Consider the following 17,201-nt stretch of genomic DNA (forward strand, 5'->3'; position numbering starts at 1 on the left):
GAAGCAGGGCTGGCCACATGCTGGTGACTGGGTGCAGCTGGGTTATGGGCACATGGGGCTTCAGAGTACCGTTATCCCTGAAGGAAAGTTAAAAAATACTTAAAAGGTATCCAAAAAAACTGGCATGACTATTTGCCTTTGGAGAGGGAAACTAGATGTCTGGGGAACGAGGATGGGGAGACTGAGTTTTCATTATTTTGTACTGCTTGGATTTTATACCATGACTTTGTATTACCCATTCATGAACATAAACTCAGTTTTTTTCTTTTTTTTTTTTTTTTTTTGGCCTTCCCTTGCGGCATCTTAGTTCCCTGACCGGGGATCAGACCCAGGCTCTCAGCAGTGACAGCGCACAGTCTTAACCACTGGACCACCAGGGAATTCCCCATAAACTCATTTTTAAAAAATCACCCAATTTAAATAACAAACTTCAAAGTGAGTTCTTGATCGTACTTTTCATCTAAGAAGTGCCTTTATTTCATTTTCTTCCAAAGAACAGGTTAGGTTCTTATCTCCTTCCTTGAAGAGGCGGAGGTGTGTGAGTCCATGCTGCAGGCCGGTGATCTGAAAACTCTCCAATGTGTGATACTTCCACGTGGTCCTCAGGCGGCCGAGGTCATACATGATGGGTAGTACAGGCCTCCGCCCCATGTATCCTCAAGCTCTTGGGTGTGGGTGGGTGCGTGGGGCGGCTTGAGAGGCAGCTAGGGCCGCAGAGATGGTAAGCTAAGGAGTTAAGCCCTAAGAGCTGCCAGACAATGTCATTTGAAAACACCAGGTATGAAAGAGAAGTAACAGTCAGCTGCTTTCCTTCAATCCAATTTCTAAGCAGTGTGATCAATCAATTTATAAATCGATTGGCTGTCTAATCCACCTTGGCAGTCTTCTCTGAGGCCGACGCCACCGCCCTCGGCCAGGGTGGGGTGGGCCCCACATCCTCGGCAAGCTCCGCTGGGGACCTCCTCGGGCGCCTGCCTGACTCGGGGGCGGGGCGGGGTCACTGCAGCTCCTGGAGCAGGCGGAGAACGTTGGCTGTGTACGGGTTCTGCTGCCCAGTGGCCCCCCGTAGCTGCACCGGGTGCAGGCTGGGGTGGGGAGGTGTGAACTCCTGTGGGCAGTAAAGCTCGTTCAGGAGGAGCCAGGTGGAGTCGGGGTCTGCCTTCATCAGGTGGAGGAAAAGGCTGTGGAGAGGTGGAGAAGGGAGTGAGGGCACGAGGGAGGGCTGCTGGTCCTCCACCCCAGGGGCTGCTTAGCGGGCTCTTGGAGAAAACAATGATAATCGCAGCACTCTGCACAGCAGAACAAAGCCCACTTTCGTGCCTAATACAGGGCCATTAGGACGGTGCCAAAGCCTAACAGAAAGAGAGGTAAAGAGCTTCATATCCGTTGACATAGAGAAAAGGAAAGTAGTCTGAGCAGAACAATATTGACATCAAACAAGCTCTTGGCAAAGAAACCGGTTAAATGCTGGGCTATGAAACAGTCCTCAGAAGGAATGAAATGGATAGGGCCCCCCCCTTATTACAGAGTCCACTTCGCTTACAGGACCAGCCCCAGTGTAGGGACTCCCTCTCCTGCCTGGGGAGCCTGGGCAAACCCTCAGCACGCTGCTGAACTCAGTAGTTGACCCATTTCTGGCCCCTGAGAGCCACGGATTCTCGGTGGTCTGGATCCCATAGAGGGATCAGATGCAGTTATTCTCCCATGGCAGGATCGGCTGAGCCTGGCTCTGGGACCTTTAGCAGAGGCAGAGCACTGGTGCCCTATACACGACATGAACACAGCTGAAGGGCCGGGGCCACGCAGCACCAGACACCCACCACGGGTGAGGTTCTTTATCTTGGTCTGAACCATGGGGTCACAACCCTTTGCCTCGTATCTGCTCACATCCCATTTCTGAACGATGCCCAGGCCACTGTGCCGGGTAATCCAAGTGTAGACTTCCTATGCCTGGCTGACTCAGCGATTCGGAGTCTGGCTTTTCAATCTCAGGAAGGATGAGGCCCTCCCCTAGCTGGGCGGCTCTCTCTCAGCCACCCTGCCCATCTCAGCTCACGTATCACCCGTGCAGAGAGGGTGGCCTTCCTGACCATGTCGCCTAGGTGGTTGCCCCTTATTTTTCTCTCTCAGGACACCCTCCCCAGCATTTATCAATTGCCTGTTTATTGACCATCTCCCATCTCCCTTCCTCACAGCACAAGCCCCTGAGGGCAGGGACCATGTCTGTTTGGTACACTGCTGTATCTCAGGCACTTAGCACGGCACGTGGTTAGCATTCAACCAATACTTGATCGAACAGGTTTCATGTTTGCACACTAATGATTTCAGGTGGCATCCCTCTTTGAAATAAGTTATATTCTGTACAATGATCTAAAGGAGAGGTCAACTGCTCACTACCACGGAAGAACCAAGGATGTTAGTAACAGGAGTCACGTTACCGCAGGTGTCACTAGCTGTATGGCTTGCTTCCGTCTCAGTTTCCTCATTTCTAAAACTGGGGATGTACTTCACCCAGGGTTCTGCTGGGGTTTAAACGAGAAAACACAGATCCAGCCCTACACAGGGCCTCCCACATGTGATCCCTGTCTACCAACTAACAGCGGATAGAACCTGTTTGATGGATCACATTTTATTTTTGATGACCATTCCTAGGAGCCTCTCCTGTACTGCTGGGCATCAGACAGGAATGTAAATGCTTGCTAAACAGAGCTAAATTCTGGTTTTTAATTTCGTTAATCTAAAAAGCCTATGCCGTCAGGGGATTTGGGTTTTACTTCGGTGAAACCACTTTTTTTTTTTTTTTTTTTTTTCCCGGTACGCGGGCCTCTCACTGTTGTGGCCTCTCCCGTTGCGGAGCACAGGCTCCGGACACGCAGGCTCAGCGGCCATGGCTCACGGGCCCAGCCGCTCCGTGGCATGTGGGATCTTCCCGGACCGGGGCACGAACCCGTGTCCCCTGCATCGGCAGGCGGACTCTCAACCACTGTGCCACCAGGGAAGCCCCGGTGAAGCCACTTTTGCTTTCTTCCTTGGGTTTAACAGACATATGCTAAGGAGGCAAGGGAGACAGGTGGACGGGGCACTTTGATACACTTTCTGGCCTGTTTTGTGCCCAAACAATTTAAGTTTTCTCTACTTAGGATAATCTTGAGTTTATAACCTCAGCGGTGGTTGCTGGAGAAGTGATTAGAATATTCTAATTCATCGTTTCCACTTCACCACAGAAAGGAGATGGGGCCTGCGTGGGAGACAATTTTTGTTTAAAAACAAAAATATCTTTGATAATTAGAGTGGCAAGGGAAATTATGAAAAAAATGCACCAAAAATGGGAAGCAGATTTCTATTTACACGTGACACAGTTGACAGTTTTCCCTGGTGCCAAAGACTGTTAGAATGCAAATGGTTTCATTTGATTTTTTTTTTTCCCCCTTCAAGAACTGGAACAAGCTAGAGCATGGGCGCACTCTCAGCTTCAAGGAGTATTTTGATCTGGGCGACACCCAGCAAAGTGGTGCCGTGGCCCAGTTCAGTCACAGCTCTGCTCTGACTTACACGGCATGGAAACGTCGCAGTGTTCATTTTTGGTCTCCTTTTTAACTTACTAAATGCGGGTGTTGTACTCGTTGGCAGGAAAGGAAAAGGAAGGAAGCCACTCTCTTTGCCCTTCGAGATCCCTAAATAAAATGCCAACAGGGAGGCAAAGGAAAAATCGTGTGCAACGTTCATCTTCTTTTAGTAAGCTAGAGCCATACTCTTGGAAGAATTATTTTGGGTCTCACTTCTGAGCTCTTAAAGAGGTAGAATCCCCAGAATGGCAGGTGGCAACGCAAGTTTCTTCTCCACCTCTGCGGCCGGGAGCAAATTATTTTGCCTTTGTGAACCTGTTTCCTCCTTCTCCAAAGGAAAATAATCACACCTACCCGACCCTCCTCAAAGGTTTGTTCTGAGGCTCTAAGGAGATGAGGTGCAGGAAAACACTCTGAAATGTATAATGAAAACACTGTTCCTTCCAGAGAGTGTGTGTGTGTCTAAGGAATAATTATCACTACCAACCCTGGCAGCACTGCCATACCATGGAAAATTCTCAGATGCTCTGAAAAGGGCAGAACATTTGTCTTTTGTTTCAGTCATAATTTCCTTCATACTGACTTGATAGGGGTCCCAATTCTCAGCCACTGGGGTTGTAATTTTGTCCATTACTTTCAGGAAGAAACGAATGTAATATTCTTTGCCCTCTGCATGCCTGAGGTCGGGAGCAAATGCCGTGCCATGCAACCAGGTGGCTGGCAGGCATAGCTGTGCTCTTGCTTGGCAAAAGGCATGCAACCCGCTGAACTCTAAACACTGACAAATTCTGAACCTGGACCCCTGTTCACTTTGAGGCCCTGGAAGCTGAGCCTGAGACCCAGGAGGTCTTGTCTGAGTACTCAGCGGCCCAGTTTTCCCCCAAACTCCAGTATTGCTTTGTCCTGGGACCAGTTCCTGCCCTTTCTGAGCTGGGGAGAGGAGCTCCCAGACAATGAAGGGAAGAAGGCTGAAGACCTCGAAAGCATCCTTTTGCATAATCAAAAGACAAAAGACAAAGAGGAGACCTCTGCTTTGAAGTGACAGGAGTAACTGCCTGGAAAATGTTCCTAACACATCTTGAGACATGGCCGAGATGGCTGTTGAACATGCCAAGTGGCCGACTCCATCTTTTTTCAAACCCAAAGAGAAACACTTTAAAAAAATATATGTACACCATTTAACTCCTGAACAAAAATTTCTTTCTCTTTCCCCCAGGCCCGAATCAGTGGCTCCAGGGAGCCCAGTTATCAAGAGATTATCTGGTCCCCAGAGTTCCGGGAGGCGCTCAGCTGTGCCTCCTGCCTCCGTGTCCTGAGGCGAGTGATTATCTCTCAACCTGTAGGGCCCTGTAGCTTAAATGATAACTTGACTTTAAAAAATTTACAACTCGCTGTTAGGCAGTTTCTAAGCAACCTCTGTTTCCATGGCAAAGAAGCCTGGTGTTTATACTGATTTTTCACTTAAAATGCGGTTTTATTGAATTTCACTTCATGCAGGCAGCCATTTCCCTGCACTTCAGCCCTATCTACAATTGACGGGTATCAGTAAGTACCTAACAAACTCCAGACACCAAACCAATAGAAGGGACTCATTCCTTTATGATCAATATCAGGTGCTCCGAGTGACAAAGCTGGGGGTGACGTCACCTGGGGAGTTGGGAAATGTGCTGCTAGAATCTGGCTGGCCGGGTCTGGTTCCCTCTCTGCGTGGTTCACCCAATGTTTACTAGCACCTGGTCCAGCTCAGGCACTGCGTCAGGTGTGTGGGACACAAAGACGGATGGACAAAGGCTCTGGCCTCAGGGCTCCCTGTCTGGTGGGGAGGACAGACTGACCACAGAAGCCCATGATACAATGTGAAGAGGGCCAGGCTCAAGTCACAGGTGGGCCGGAGCCGGGGAAGGATTCCTGAGGTGGGGACATGGCAAGTCACTTCTCTGTACATCAATCAGATCAGTTCCAACCCCCTTCCAGCTCCAACACTCCCAGCAGTTCTCAAGCATAGGGGCTGGATCATGGGCCCTTTCACCCCAAATGCAGCAAAAAGACACCCCTCTGTTGAAGATGCAAATATTACAGAGTACGTCCTCACCATCTTGGGTTAGACAACACCTGCTCAAGGGGAGCTCTAGAAAACCGCTAGCCAATCGAGGTCCAGCAAAGCTAAATAAACTTAACTGAAATTCAGAGCTCCCAGCTCTCCTGGGTGACAGGCTATTCTTTCTCTGTCAATTACTTGCTTGAGGGATCTGCTGCTCCTTGTCTCTTTCTGGGTTTATAAAATGCTCTCATGAGCTGTCTGCGTAAATGCCGGTGGTAAAGGACTTGCGGCTTTGTGATGTATATTTATTTATTTATTTATTTATTTCGGGGCATCTAAAGAAGTTACTCAGGGTGTCTCCTTAGGGACACGATACAGGCTATCTCTACGTGGGCACGACTAAACGCAATCGGAGGGTAAACTCACTTGTTGGAAAGCAGGCACACCTGCAAAGTTATTTTGGCTTCCCTGTTATTCCCTTTCTGGCAGAACAGCCTTCGCACTCTTTTTGTCTGTGGCCATCTCTTCTCCCGTGACTCCGTACGCGATGATGCTACAAATGAGGTTGTGTGTTTCCTTTTAAATAAACGGATGCTCAGGGTGTCGACGTGTCCGAGCCAGCAAGCAATGGGGCAATGCTTCCATACTCAGTAATTTACTCTAATGGGTCTCGGTTCATCGGTTAACCAGTATTTCAAGCCTGTCCTTTCTTGCTATTCAATTTAGCTATCTTCCCCTGCACGCGGGTCGTTTTTTGTTTCTAAATGTTGGAGATGGAGGATTACGACTTGAAGCAACAATTTACTCTCCAAATAAATACTACCAATTACCTCTGCAGCTATACATACTCATTCGACTTAACTCTATTTACCTGTTCACAGTCATTCATCTATCGATCGCCAACCCACACACTCACACAGAGGCCGATATTAAAAATATTTAAATGCAACGGGGACAGGATTTAAAATCATAAACACCAGTGGAGGCTTACAATGATAATCAAGTCCCTAAAGTACCACAAGACAAAGTACCATAGATGCTGTGGAATGACTCCATTGCTTTGTGCATATTTAAAAAGATATGGCACTGAGAGGCCCAATCTGTTACTGACAATTCAAAAATAAGCCAGAACCAAGAAGGGTTTAAATCCCACTGGGGCAGAATCTAAAAGCAGCCCTTTCCATCTGGCCAGCTCTCCCCGCTCCAGGCCCCACCTTCGGCCTAGATCCCATGATGACAACGCTGCTGGGCACAGGTTTCAAAGTGGCCCCGGCCGTCTGCACTCTCAGGCCGCATGCAGCGTTTCCTGGTCCTCCCTGGAAGAGTCACACCCTTGCAGATAAAGACATCTTCGTGGCAACCTACCTGTTTTGCGCCCCCTTGCCCGCCACCCCCGAACTGTTTTCCTGTAACCCACGCTCTGGCACTAAGCCAGCAGCCTCCACTGATGGAGCCATCAGAAACAGCTCTAGGAAATGTACTTCTGTATTTACTGCAAGGAAATTAGGAATAATCAGTCACAATGGTACCTAGCGTTCTTCTAACATGGCCCATGGGGAAATTTTCTCAGGGTTCAGCACCAAGGGAATTCCGGAGCTGTGCTTCCTTCTAAAAGCTTTCCTTTCTTATTTCAGTAATGACTGGAATTTGTGCAGCAGATGCGTTTCCCTCTTTGCCTTGTCTGTTAGGAGGCCCAGAGCCACGCTGCAGGCTCATCTCTAGCGGAGGTGAAGAGTTCAAAGCCTGCATTTTATATATTAACCTCAACCCTGGCTTCACCTTGTTCCCCCTCTTATTATTTTTCCCTTAAAAAATGTCTTCACTTCTTATTTACCTTGCTGCATACACTTAAGTTTATAAGATGCTTTAGGTCATTTTTGGAATAAGGAGGAAGTTTAAATACTGATAACAAGTATTATTGATTGACTTTTTAACTCTGGGCTGACATTTTGTGCTAAAGACTAATATACATGACTTTACTTTACTGAATCTTTGTGATAATTTTATTAGGTGGAAAAAACAGATATGCTTAATCTAGTCTTGTAGATGAGGAAATTGAGATTTCAAGAAGGAAATTAATTTGCCCAAGGGTATACCACTACTGAACAGCGATGTGAGGCCAACTCTACCTTGATCTTCAGCTTAGAACTCTCAACACAGTACGTGGCTAATAAGAGACTCTAAAGCATCTTTTAAATAAATACACATATAATAAGACAATTGAGGCCATGTCCTTGGCTACTTTACTGGTACTGAGATCATCAACATTCACTCCTGCCTCCCCTGCAAAGGGATGAAATGACCACCCTGTGGTCGGCCAAGGCTTCTGATATTTGAAATCTACTTTGTGCACGTGGTCCACCTACCAGGCTCGATCTCCCGCCAAGAGCATTGTGGTTCCTGACCCAGTATGGCATATACAAGTGCATGTACGCCCCACACTCGGCTTTCCAACTGGGTGGTGAAATGGATGACCCTGGCAGATTATCAATCACGTGACAACACCAAGGAAGCAGGGGAAGGGCTGGCTGCATTTGATTTTAGTAGCACAGAGGTCCCTGCCTTCAGATCTGAAACTCAGCAACCCACTTTGTTTGTAATCTGCATGGCAGATGTCTCTTATCTTTGACACCAGGAAATCATGCCTATATATGCACAGTGAACAGCTTCAGATCTGAGTGTATTTTTAGAACCATGAGCCTTGAAGAGAAAAGCAGCAATGCCTGTCAAAAGATGGATAATGGGAAAGCTAACTACTTGGGTCTGGATTTGTCAACTATTAATAGAATGTCAAAAGGGAAAACATTAGGAGTGCCCTCATTTCCATAGGAAACGGCTTTGCAGCCCAAGCTCAAACAAACTGCCCACACCATTTAAGGGGATGAGCTACTAATTTCAAGCTCAGCTGAACTACTGGATCACCTCTGTGGCTCCTGATCCATTCAAATATAATAGGCCCATGTGTGAGAGGAGTTGGGGCTCTGACGGGGATGAAATGAAAGAGCCTCTGCCAGTCTGAGTTCCTCCAGGGTTTGAAGGCAGCGGCTGCATTTTTGATGGGCTGGGATCCTACTGCTAGAAAGAAAGCGGGGAAGTCAGTCAGTAAATGAACCTTCAAACTCTTGGTCCTGGCTTCTCATGCAAAAGGCAGTAGGGGGAGGTAGAACAATTAACATGAAAAAGATCCTTCTGAGATGAAAACCCCAGTTTAGATTTCAGTCAAGATGAAGCAGGCTTCCAACAAGAAATTCCATGCCCAAGTGTGTATGTGTACATGTAACATATACACAACACATTATATATTTGGCAAATTTATATATCTCCCATAAGGGTGTGTATACACACATAAATAAAACTCCAGAACGTAAGCACCACGAGGGCAGAGGCCTCCTCTCTCCTGCTCCCTTCTATTTTCAGTGCCTACAACAGTGCCGGGCACACAGCAGCTCCTCAGCCAATCAGCAGAATGAATGAACGCCAAGCGTACTCTCTTACATATTAATGCTATTCATCCGCATGATGGTTCTGGAGGAAGGTGTCATCACCAAACCCAGTTTACAGAGGAAGGAAATGAGGTGCAAGGAAATGAAGTCATTTGCTCAAGGTCACAGAGCCAGTAAGATGTGAACCTAGGTTTGTCCACCTCCAAGACTGGTGCCCTTTGCCCGTACATACAATGGCTAAGCGAGGAAGATGGGAGGGCCCTCTCCCTTCCCCACCACACACATCAGGGACCACAGCACCCAGCACCTGTACAACCAGGAGGTGCAACAGGCTGGTCACTACTTGCTGGCACCCTGCGTCCCCACCTGGGTTCTGGGGTTGACAGGTGGAGGTAGGACTAGGGGGTGGAAACCACGTGGCCTAAGAGCATTGTTGGGCATGGACTTCAACTTTTAAAAAATAGATATTTCCTAGTTTTGTTCCGTTTAGCCCCAGGGTGGAAGACTGACTGATTTATGCACAAGAGAGGGAGCCTCAGAGGCTGCTCAGAGAGAGGCCCAAGGAGTGTGGTTTTAATGGAGTTGAGTTGAACCAGGCTGAGAGTATGTACTGGTTGGAAGGAAAAAAACAGAAATTTGGGGAATGTGCTCTCATCGCAAATTCCTTTCATATGCAGGAAGGAAGAGCTCCGTGGCCAGGAAGGCACAGAACTGTGGAGGCCCACTGCATGCTGGGAGGTATCTCAGAGGCTTCTGGGGCCGCTGGAGAATTTATATCAGTTAAGTCTGCCAAGGTTGAGATGCGGGTGTGGCTGATATAACCTGTTATTTTGTAATCCAGTGCTTATTCTCAGGGACTTGGCCTTATTTACAGCTCATGATATGCTGACCCCTCTTCCCGTACCCCAAATATGGTTTTCTCATTCGTTATCCACTGAAGTCATTTAACTAGGTGGACTCTGGGGGAGTCGGTATTTTTTCTTGCATGGCCAGTTCACAGTGACACCTGGTGGTAACAAATGGCAAGGTTACACCCTGCTCTTACCCCCGCCCCCCAACCGCCCCCCACCCAACCAAGCTGCAAGATTTATGTCCCTCCTTACAAGGCACATTTGCTAGATAAAAGCATTAAACTGGAATGGCTTCTCCGTTCTTAGCATTTACAGCCTCGGTTGTATCAACCACCCCCTGATCAATTTCCATTTCTAGAGTTTACAGCCTGGATGTAAAAGCCTGCCACAAAGGCTCTATTTAATACGACAAATTAAAAAAGCAAACACAGGCTTGGTCATTCTTTGGAGCCAGGAGAAGCAAACAGGAGGAAGGAAAAATCCAACTGTAATGCACACAAAGAGGAACTTTCACGGAGCTGCCGAGTTCACCTCCATTCCAACGTGAGGGAGGCTGCTCTGCAGAGGTCCCCACCGCCACCTGCCAGACCTACAGACACAGCTGCTCATCCACCTCTCTGAGAATGCAGGAGGCCTCAGAGCAGCCACCTGCCCTCACAGGTTTCCTCACCAGCCCCTGCCCAGTGTCGGAAAGTCACTACTTCTGAGGGAGCTGGGGCATCTCTGGGTGGCTCTGGCTTTCACTAGTTCTTTTGAATATGGAGCTGAAGCTTGAGTTTTTGTAACCCTCTGGCTACAGATCTCCCCCTTGGGCCCTGGCAAAGAACACACAGCCTTCTCTTCTCCCCTGAGTGGGTGGAGGTGTCACTGACAGCTGTGTGGGGAACACTGAAGGGCACGTGTGGAAGCGGGGGGCTGGGGTGGAGGCTCCTGCAGGGGATCAGGTAAGAGATGAGGGTGACCTGGCCTGCCCTGGCAGCTTGGAGGTGAAGAGAAGCAGTTTTAAGAGAGATTTCGCAAGTTAGGTAGACAGGCTTCACTTCTGGAATGGATGTGGGGTGTGATGGAAAGAGAAGAATTCAGGACAAACAACCGGATGGATGTGCGGCCACTTGCTGAGCTGGGAACTCTGTCTCACTCAGGGGACCTCGTTCATTAGTTCCCGGAGGTCTGACTGTTTTCATACTAATTGGCCCACCCATCTCCCTCTCTTTGCTCTGTAACGAGACTCACAAAGAGACCAGATTTCCTATTGTCCCAGACGGCTTCTCCCATTTAGAGAGCTTATTAATTTCTGAATCAAGATGCCAAGTCAGCTCTTGATCAAGGACAACACAGATATTTTTTTCCCTGACTTCAAAATAAGTTTGCAGATGATATGTACGTAAAGCAGTCAACCTTGCACTTCCTCCCTGCCCCGCCCGTCAGAGGGAGGTCATCTGACTCAACCTCAAGTGGAACAAAGAGGTGCTGCAGTCAGGCTTCTGGCTGCAATCTCCTCCCCGCAAGGCACCTGGAATTCCAACTCAAGAGTCAGTAAGGTCCAATTCGGGTTTAACTGCTTTCAGTAGCAAATAAGGAAAATTAGAAATGAAAAGATAATGAATTGTGAATGTTAGCTTGTTTGATGGGTCTAAACTTGAAGGATGGGTATGGGGCGGGTGTTGGAAGAGTAGAATGGGACAGGGAATGAGAAAACCAGATCTTTGGGACTCTTGGCTGTAACAGGCACCCAGAAGAATTTGCTTCAAGATGGATTCATCATGTTTGTGAGTAGTACTTTAAGTCATAGCACAATTAGCTTCAGGAACACTGCCTGGAGGAGGACTATTTTCATCCTAAGTTGGTTCTTTAAGGAATAAGAATGTCCGGGGACAAGAAGCTCTTTGGGATGCACCCCTGTGCTTGAGAAACCATGATGGATTCTGGGCCTAGGGGATGTGACAGGAAAGGGACAGAAAGAAAAAACGGAACTGGGGAAATCAAGAGCAGAAAACTGCAAAGGATAATAAGTCAATTCAAAGAGATATTTCCATCGCTCCAAGAGAGTGCAAGGCTTATAAGGGAGCAAGTTGGCTTTCCTCATTTCACAGACAGAGCAGCCTTTCAGCCCTTCAGGGAGTAAGATGACGCCTACCCCACCAAGGAAGATCAGGGACACATTTCCAGAATCTGATGAAGTGGGAAGGACTGTTTCTTTGCCCAGGGAGGTGGAGCTGCAGTGCCCAGAGCGGCAGGCAGTGCCAGGCCAGACAGACCGGCTTTCACCCCAGCTGCAGATGTCCAGGGATGGCAGTTCCAGGGCACAGGCTGATCCTGGCTAGAAGGAGAGCTGGGGAAAGGGGGTCAGGGTACATTTTGGGTCTCAAGTCTGGGGAATGCTCCTGTGCTCAGAGTCTTAGCTTTTGATAAATAGCCTTTAGGACTCTAGGAACCAGACATAGCTTCTCCTGTTAGAGGTGGTACAGCTACTCTCTAATAAGCAAAACTCTTAGAAATTAGAATCACATAATTTCAGAGTTGAAAAGGCCCTTTAAATCATTAGTCCAGTGGTTTTGAACGTTTCTTGGTTCACAGACTCCTATTATAATCGGATGAATGATGTGGAATCTGCCTAGAAACAGATACGTACATGTCTGCTTGCACACACACAATTCTGCATACAATTTGTGAGGGTTCACGGCACCTGACACCCATTAAGACGCTCTGTGGAGCCAAAGTTTGCTAGATCAATAACCCAATGCTTTCACCTTGCGGATGAGGAAGCTGAGAGAGAGGTGCCAGGGTCCCCTGGTCACCAGAAGAGCAGGGCCTAGAAGCCGATCACCCTCTGGCCAGGAGAGTGCTTTGTCCCCTACGAGACACCACCTTTCTGCTTTTCGCCCCTTTGGAATTGTTGCTGACGCTGCAGCAGCTGAAAAGGTTACTTTCAAAGGGAAATGTGTCCAGTAAAAATACCACCTCTAGATGTTGGCACAGTTAAAGAAATCATCTTAACCTGGCAAGAAGAGAGAGACGAGAAAAGAACAGAGATGCCTCAACTCTGCTCCCCATTAGCAAATCATCTATAATTTAGGACAAACGCAAAGAGATGCGGGTGATCAAGCAGACGTACCTCCTGGCAGCCTCTTGTAATTTCACGGGCTGTTTGGCACTGAGGTAAATCAAGCAGGCATCAGCCACTTTATTCAGGTCACCCTCACCTGCAGAGAGGAAAAACAAAACAAGCGTTGGCCCTCAGGCTTCAGTGGGGACGAGCAGGCACCAACTGCTGTCTGATGAAACGGGAACAGCTAGGCAAGATGCTGTGGGCTCCGTACTCCATCCCTAAGTCAAAAAACACAGCAAGGTAAATGGATAAATGAGGCCAAAGTGAGATGGAAGGATGTGCACAGGACAGGAGATGACAGGAGAATGGCTGAGTGAGGAGGGCAAGGATGCGGGTGAGACAGTGTACAGTGTGTGTGCCCAGGTGAGACTGGCTGGTACCTACCTAGGTCCAGTCTCTCACAGAGGGGGCCCAGGCCCTGCAAGACGGCCAGCTGCAACTTGAAGGCCAGCGTGTGGAAGTAAACTGGTCCAGCCCTGGCACTGATGGGAGCCTGGCTGACTAAAGAGCCAGCCAGCTTTGGCAGGACATCTTTGCAGAACCGGTTCCTTAGAAAATCGCCACACTTGCCTCCCAGGGTACGCAAAACCTGTGGAAACAGACCCCAACCCAGTGACTGAACGTTGCCAAGGCAGCGAGAGCACTAAAAGAATGTTTGCTAATTCAATTTCATCTAGGCCTCTGCTTGAAAAAGAAAAATAGAATTATTGCTGTTAATTCCTTGCCTACGGTTTGTGATTCTGACAGTTATGAATTTGGAGGCCTCTGCTCCCGAGGCATGGCTGCTTCTATCCATAAATACAGATTACATGGAGAATAATTCAAAGGAATCTTGGGTTGGATGAATAGTATGGTTAATACCTGGATATCCCTTCCTTTTTTGTTAAAAAAAAAAAAAAGAGCTTAAAGCAGTTCACATAGATCATCTCTTGAATCTTCCTAACATCCCTTGAGGAAAGACTTGTGCTTTTAACTCTAGCTAGCTGAACAAACATAAACAGGCCCAGTAGCTGAGGCCCAGCTCAGCTGCTGCCACGTACAGGCATCGAAAAGGGCAGTGGCTGGCTGAGGTCCTTGGCTGGGTCAGGGCAGGGTCCCCAGTGGGCCGAGCCGAGTCAGAGTTCCTTCTGTTCCATGGCACAATCTCTTATGAACATCAACCTAATTCCATCTTTCACGACAGGCAGTCTCTTTGCATGGCTTGTTTTAAACCTTCTCAAGCAGAACATATTGAAACGTTTTGCCCCACTGCACAAGACTGAGTATACAGGATAATAAGAATTTCTTTAAAAATTGGTAAGCAAGGGACTTCACTGGTGGCGTGGTGGTTAAGAATCCGCCTGCCAATGCAGGGGACACGGCTTCAATTCCTGGTCCGGGAAGATCCCACATGCCACAGAGTGACTAAGCCCGTGTGCCACAACTACCGAGCTGGCGCTCTAGAGCCTGTGAGCCACAACTACTGAGTCCGTGTGCTACAACTACTGAAGCCCACGTGCCTAGAGCCTGTGCTGCTCAACAATAGAAGCCACCGCAGTGAGTAGCTCCCGCTCGCTGCAACTAGAGAAAGCCCGCACACAGCAATGAAGACCCAACACAGCCAAAAATAAATAAGTTAAATAAATAAACCAAAAAAATTGGTAAGCAAGGCATATCCAGGACAGAGAACATTTACCGACTTTGTAGAGTACAAGGCACTTATTTCAGGGCCCTCAGCAAGACTGCACAAGGCCTTACGGACCTCAAGGGTCACTAATGGGTCTGGGAGTGGAAAAGCAGCCTCAGTTACAGTGCACGTATCTTTATATTTTTTCATTTTTCTATACTTGCTGTCATTTCAGATAAACTATTAATTTTCATAAAGGAAAACGGCACATCTGAGTGACTTAGCAAGACCTCCCTCCTTCTCCTCTCCCCAACCTCCCTCCTTCCCTCTCCCCCCACCACCCACATGTGCGTGTGCGTGTATGTGTCATTCTGTGTATTTTGCTTTGGAAAAAAATATTAATGATTTTTTTATATGTTTAAATGTAAGCTTACATTTTGGTCCAGTATATGCTGAAGAATCTTACAGAAACAAAATACTTTAGCCAAGTATATTAGCTGCATTCCTGGCTTCATTCTATATCCTACGCATCTTTTTTCTTTGCCTCACCTTGCTCACCCACTTCTAATTGATGTTAGCTTGCTACGGTAAATGTATCTCTGTAACTTGCCTTAAGTGCTTTTCAGAACAAGGAAGGATATACATAAATAAACCAAAATATGTGTGCTAATATAAGCCAAACTAAGTCAGGGAGAATAATACCTTACATACACAGAGGGCTTTTAACTTTTCAAAGCATTTCACCAAATAGTCCCACTTTATCCTTGACAACAACAACTATGAGAAAGGTGGGGTAGGAGGTCATGGGCTTTGTCCAGAGTCACTCAGCTGGACAGAGGATGCCCATTGCTAGAACCTAGTCAGTCTTCATCTTGACTCTTGTGCCGTGCACAGAACATGGGCATGAACTCAGATTCAGGTACTATCACTTCCTAGCTGTGTGATCTTGAGAAAGTTCCTTAACTTTCTGGGCTTGTTTCCCCCTCTGTCAAAAATGGGGATACCAGTATCTTCCTTATAAGGTTGTTGTACGGAGATGAGCTCATGTGTGAAGTGCCAAGCATGTTGCCTGGCACAGAGGAGGTGCTCAATGAATACCGGTGGCCCTTTTCATCTACTAGTTCTCTCTGCTTCAAATTCAAAAGGAAACTGACTTTATTTTCTTCTTTGTGCTTTTCTTATTTGCCTATACTTTCTTCAAGGTATAGTAGGTCACAACTGGATAAAAAGAGAACTACCCCCAAAAGACACCACTGAGCTCTGTGCTCACTTCCCTCCATCCCCATGACTGATGGCGGTGGGGCAATAGTGCAGTACCTTGAAGGCTCTGAGCACTGCCAGGGGGTCATCATTTGTGAGTCGGTGCACGAGCGAGGGCCACGCCCGATGAGCCAAGGGAAGGAGCTGGTTCTTGTGGGACTGCAGAACAACCACACACAGATCCAGCACATCTAAAACCTGCAAGAAAAGAGGACAGTATTTCGGCAGATAGTAAAGGCTTGAAACCAAATACCTGGGATCAAGTCACCATTTTAAAAGAGTAAAACTTAGAAACTCATGAGTCAAGGAAATATTTACGAGTCCTGACTACATGCCAAGCACTGGCTAGGTACTGGGTGGGGGGCACACAGGGACAAAATACTTACATTTCCTTTCCTTGGCTTATGGTCAACTGGGGAAAGACTTCAGATAACACCGAAATAACGGGATGAATGATTACTAATTGTGACAAGTACAAGGAAGGAAAGTCAAGGGGGAAATGCAAGACATTAAAGGGAGGGATCTATACCATACAAACTGTTGGGAGGGCTTATCTGAGGAAGTAACTTCTATAAGGAGGCATACTGGAAACAGTAACGAGGAAGACCCAGAGGAGGGAGAGCTTGCAGTGCTTAGAAGACTAAAGCAGGGCAGCGTGAAGCGTGACAGAGGAGGGGTAGGATGGGACTGGACCTCGACGACGTCACATTAAGACTTTAATTCTGTACTAAATGTGGTGGGGAGCCGTGGAAATGTTCAGGCACGTGCTATGATACAATTCATGTTTTTAAAAAGTCACTCTGGCTGCTGAGTGGAGAAGGGACTTGAAGTGGGAGTGAGAAGAAGTGAGGAGGCCCTTGAGGGAGCCACGGCACACGTCCACATGGGAGGCGGGGAGTTACGCGGCTACATGTTCGTGGCCGAGGCAGAGAAGTGAAGGGTTTGAGATCTGTTTTGGAGATGATATGGCTTAAATTGCTGAAGGACTCACTCTTGGGGAGATGAAGAGAGGTATCAAAAAGAGCTGCTTGGGTTCAGGCTTAGCAACTGAATAGATGCAGATGCAGCTTAATGAGATAGGAACTAAGGAACAAAGGAGAAGGAGGAAACCGGGAGGGTGGGTGAGATCAAGTTCTGTTACCTCTAAATGGAGAGGTCAAGTAGGCAGCTGGGACACAGGTCAATCTCAGAAGAAAGGTCTGGGGTAGACTAGATGTAAATTGGGGTTTTTATCTTCCCTGAGAATATGTTTCCTGATCTCTCATGTCTCAAAGCTCACTGAAGACAGACGACCTGCTCAGTGTCACGGGCAGTGGTCGCCACGA

The 17,201-nt window shown here is 47.6% G+C and overlaps 1 protein-coding gene across 2 annotated transcripts in view; it reads right to left on the minus strand.

Annotated features, from left to right (window-relative positions):
- Positions 1-450: 450 nt before the first annotated feature.
- The window catches only part of TTI1 (TELO2 interacting protein 1), a 43,081-nt gene continuing 26,330 nt past the window's right edge, over positions 451-17,201 (minus strand). The window contains exons 5-9 of one of the 2 annotated variants that reach the window (XM_065892699.1): positions 16,864-16,866; positions 15,934-16,067; positions 13,395-13,599; positions 13,017-13,104; positions 451-1,181 (exon numbers count right to left, since the gene is read on the minus strand). In XM_065892699.1, the coding sequence (XP_065748771.1) occupies positions 998-1,181; positions 13,017-13,104; positions 13,395-13,599; positions 15,934-16,067; positions 16,864-16,866 (614 nt within the window). In that variant the 3' untranslated portion in view covers positions 451-997. Of the gene's footprint in view, positions 1,182-13,016; positions 13,105-13,394; positions 13,600-15,933; positions 16,075-16,863; positions 16,867-17,201 lie in introns of both variants that reach the window. The other variant, XM_065892698.1, reaches the window with a different exon arrangement.

The sequence above is a fragment of the Phocoena phocoena genome, chromosome 15 (assembly GCF_963924675.1).
Source record: "Phocoena phocoena chromosome 15, mPhoPho1.1, whole genome shotgun sequence".
NCBI classification, from domain to species: Eukaryota; Metazoa; Chordata; class Mammalia; order Artiodactyla; family Phocoenidae; genus Phocoena; species Phocoena phocoena.